We start from the raw sequence: 3,590 nt of genomic DNA on the forward strand, positions 1-3,590 counted from the left end.
AATCCAACCCAAACTTCACTTCCACCCTTCGAATAAAACAATTTCAGTGCACACATCAATACTCTAATCATTCAACAATTCAAAACTTGCACAAAAGTTCAATACAACTAGTTCCAAAACACCCATGATTTTACACCAAAAAGTCTCAAATAATACTTCAAAACTGACTCACAAAACACCCAAAAATTTTACTCCTCAACATCCAAAATTCCAACACACTCTATTGCTCCAACAATTAAAACATCAACTAAAAAATAAAATGTCAAAAATTATTCTACTGAAAATGCTAATGGTCTTCGCAGAGAGGAAAATACTATCTAAGTGTGATGCTCGGCCAACCAAACAGTGTGTGTGTGTGTGCGATAGACAAACCGAAGGAAGAGATAAAATGATTTAAGGAATGTGTAACAACAAGTAAAAATTAAGAGAGACTAAGGATTCAATGGTGGGCGGGAGTTACCGAAAATAGAAGGAAAAATCCTTCAGTGAAGAGCTTCAATGGAGGCAGTATGTGAGACTCACGAAAACTCTGCACTAATCCGAAACCCAAAGGAAGAAACTTTACAAAGTCGTCTAAGAGCACAAAGAAGCCACGGAGGGAGGAGAAAAACTCATAAATTGCTGTGAAAACAGGAAGAGGAAAACTGAGGGCGAGAGAGAGGACGATAGCTAACCTTCGAAGAATCAGAAAAATCGAAACCCACGGAGCCGAAAGGATGAACCGCAAGTTTGTGTGGAATCGAAAATAAAATCGTGGGGGCGTGAGAAGCAGTTGCACGGGAATGGAGGAAATCACGGAAATGCAGAGTGAAGGAACGCAGTGGAGGAAGAAGAGAAACAGTGCACGGCATGAAGGGAATTAAATCCCTCCCCAAAACGACGCCGTTCGACTAACACCTGCTGCTCGTGGGTTGGGCTTCTCCAACGGGCTGGGCTTAAAGCCCGGTTGTTACACAAAGTCAGTAGAGTATTTCAAAAGTTTGTAAATATTGAGAGAGTCTAGATGCCAGACAGTTTTTTTCGTACCTAGAAAATTGCCATTTATATTGGGAGTTTGGGGGGACAGATCGTACATGCCCCGGTGGAGCCCATGCCTTTTGTATTGTTCGTTTTGTGAGGGTCATTTAATGCGGCGTACCTCTGCGACGGCGTCATTAATGTGGTTCTCCGATTATTGGTGTCATTAATGTATCGTGGTTCTCCGATTTGCTTTACTCTACTTGGTGTCTTTAGTGGTCTATCGATGTCACCTTGTCAGAGAATTGAGGGTCACCTTCGTTTCCCACTCATTCATGTGGGTAGGTATTCAAGGGCTGGATGTTGTCCGAGGGATTTTCAGGACGACGAGTCCCATCTCTCCTGTAGTCTGCTCCCATAAGGGGGTAGCATCCAGGCAAGCCTACCTGCAGGTCGGGCCAAGGGGCCTATTTATATTGGGTTGGGCCTCTTTTCTTATTTTCTTAGTTGCTCCTCACAAGCCCCACTAGAAGGGGGAAAAATCCTTACACTTTGAATTCCTTTAATTGTCCTGCATATCTATCTGATGACAATTGCCCATCATCAAATAAATGTGGATTTAGATCGATCCAAACAAACTTTTAAAAAAAAAAATTTGTAACTTTTTTTTTATGAATAGTAGTGAAAAATTAAGAGAACTGCTACAGACAGAAATAGATTATACAAAGTAAACCCACAAACTGATGTGGTTTCATGGAATCCGTTAGATCTAATTTATAATAAAAATAACTTTACAATCTGACGTACTATATCAAGCCACATGAGTTTGTGATTTTACTTTTGTGTAATCCCTTTATAGTTAAAGTATTTTCCTATCATTAATTAATGCATTCCTTTTTAGACTTTTGACTCTAACGTTCTTTCTGTTTCAACTACACGTACACAGATGGAACTCTTCTTTTGGGGCACACAACAAACTCATGCTATAAATATCTCAACCCTTTCCCTTTATATAGGCATGTTCCATAAATCTTTCTCCCAAAATACTTGTTTTTGAAGCTCTTTTCCTACCCCCAAAACTTGAAATTAACTTCCCAAGCTCACACCCGATCGATCTACATTATTGAAATGGCTTCTCGCATCTTCTTGCTAGGACTCCTCGCTGTGTCTTTTACCGTCAGTACCTTGGCATCTGACCCAAGCCCTCTTCATGATTTCTGCGTTGCAGATAAAACAAGTTCAGGTACGTACAAAAAAAACATAATTAGCATCAAATATGTTTCTACCTTTGTCATGATCGCAAGTTTTGATTCTGCATATCCATTTTTAAAGCGCGGCTCTAAAATTTACTGTACTTTAAATTAATTAGGCCATGCTGTATTTATATATATGTGCGAGTCTTTTTAATTCATAATTTACATGATTCTTTTCTATAAATTGCAGTTCAAGTGAATGGTTTAGCCTGCAAGGATCCCAAGCTGGTTCAAGCCGATGACTTCTTCTTCAGTGGACTACACATAGCAGCCAACACAACAAACGTCCCATTCGGGGCAAGGCTGACACCGGTGACTGTAGCCCAAGTAGGAGGGCTAAACACGCTTGGCATCTCCATTTCCCGCGTTGATTACGCACCCGGGGGTTTCAACCCACCTCACACCCACCCTCGAGCCACCGAAATTATAACAGTCTTGGAAGGAAACGTCGAAGTTGGTTTTGTCACATCCTACCCGGACAACCGTCTCATGAGAAAGGTACTAGGAAAGGGCGATGTCTTTGTCTTCCCCATCGGTCTCGTCCACTACCAAGTAAATGTAGGTTCTACGAATGCCGCTGTAATTGTTGCTCTGAACAGTCAAAACCCTGGTATTGTCTCAATTCCGAATGTGTTGTTTGGGTCTACACCAAAAATCGGAAGTGACATTCTTGCAAGAGCCTTCCAAGTTGATAGGAACGTTGTCGATGGTATCAAATCCAAGTTCTAGACAAGAGATAGCATAATATGATTACTAGATCAACATGAAAGAACAACTGATCTACCTTCCAAGTTCAGACTAGTACTGATCCCTAGCAGTTTGGTATTTTGTATGCCTGTCACAGAAGTTTGAGGCTTTCTGACTCTTTCTATTCTTCTGTGCATTGCTTTATCTTTAAGCAAATGGTAATTGTTTTTATATATTTTCTGACATTGAAGTCATATACATATAGTGTATTCAATAAAAACTAATTTTAGATTGAATACTGGCCGTGATGATCTTCAGCCTCAATATTAATTAAGCATGGTACGTACACGTCTTTCCTATGGAAACTACACATAAATTGAGCATTATTCTAATAATAAATTTGGATCATATCAGCCAATACGAAGGACAGAAATGGTCTCCTAGATGGGGCTGCAATTTAGAGGTTTCCCTAATTAATTTCTTAATAAAATGTTTTAACTAATTTCCTCAATATAACCAATTTTTAAAATGCCAAGTCATCATAACACAATAAAATTTTTTAATAAAAAGGTCAATGCTCATAAAAACTTTCTATGCTTAATCCACTATGCTTAAATCATCTCACTCAATGACTCATAATCTTGATCCTCAACTGAACCATTAAAATATCTGAAAAATATTGTAGAGATAAGG

The 3,590-nt window shown here is 39.2% G+C and overlaps 1 protein-coding gene across 1 annotated transcript; it reads left to right on the forward strand.

Moving 5' to 3' along the window:
- The first annotated feature begins 1,971 nt into the window (after positions 1-1,971).
- Positions 1,972-3,221, forward strand: LOC109021914 (putative germin-like protein 2-1). The gene is made up of 2 exons (XM_019004647.2): positions 1,972-2,200; positions 2,401-3,221. The coding sequence occupies exons 1-2, from the start codon at positions 2,086-2,088 to the stop codon at positions 2,937-2,939; spliced, it is 654 nt and encodes a 217-aa protein (XP_018860192.1). The 5' UTR covers positions 1,972-2,085; the 3' UTR covers positions 2,940-3,221.
- Positions 3,222-3,590: the final 369 nt, after the last annotated feature.

This window comes from Juglans regia, chromosome 4 (genome assembly GCF_001411555.2).
Source record: "Juglans regia cultivar Chandler chromosome 4, Walnut 2.0, whole genome shotgun sequence".
NCBI lineage: Eukaryota > Viridiplantae > Streptophyta > Magnoliopsida > Fagales > Juglandaceae > Juglans > Juglans regia.

Coding starts and splice junctions, on each gene's coding strand:
- LOC109021914 (XM_019004647.2), top strand. CDS start 2,086: ATGGCTTCTCGCATCTTCTTGCTAGGACTCCTCGCTGTGTCTTTTACC. Junction 2,201..2,400: donor TGCAGATAAAACAAGTTCAG/GTACGTACAAAA, acceptor TATAAATTGCAG/TTCAAGTGAATGGTTTAGCC.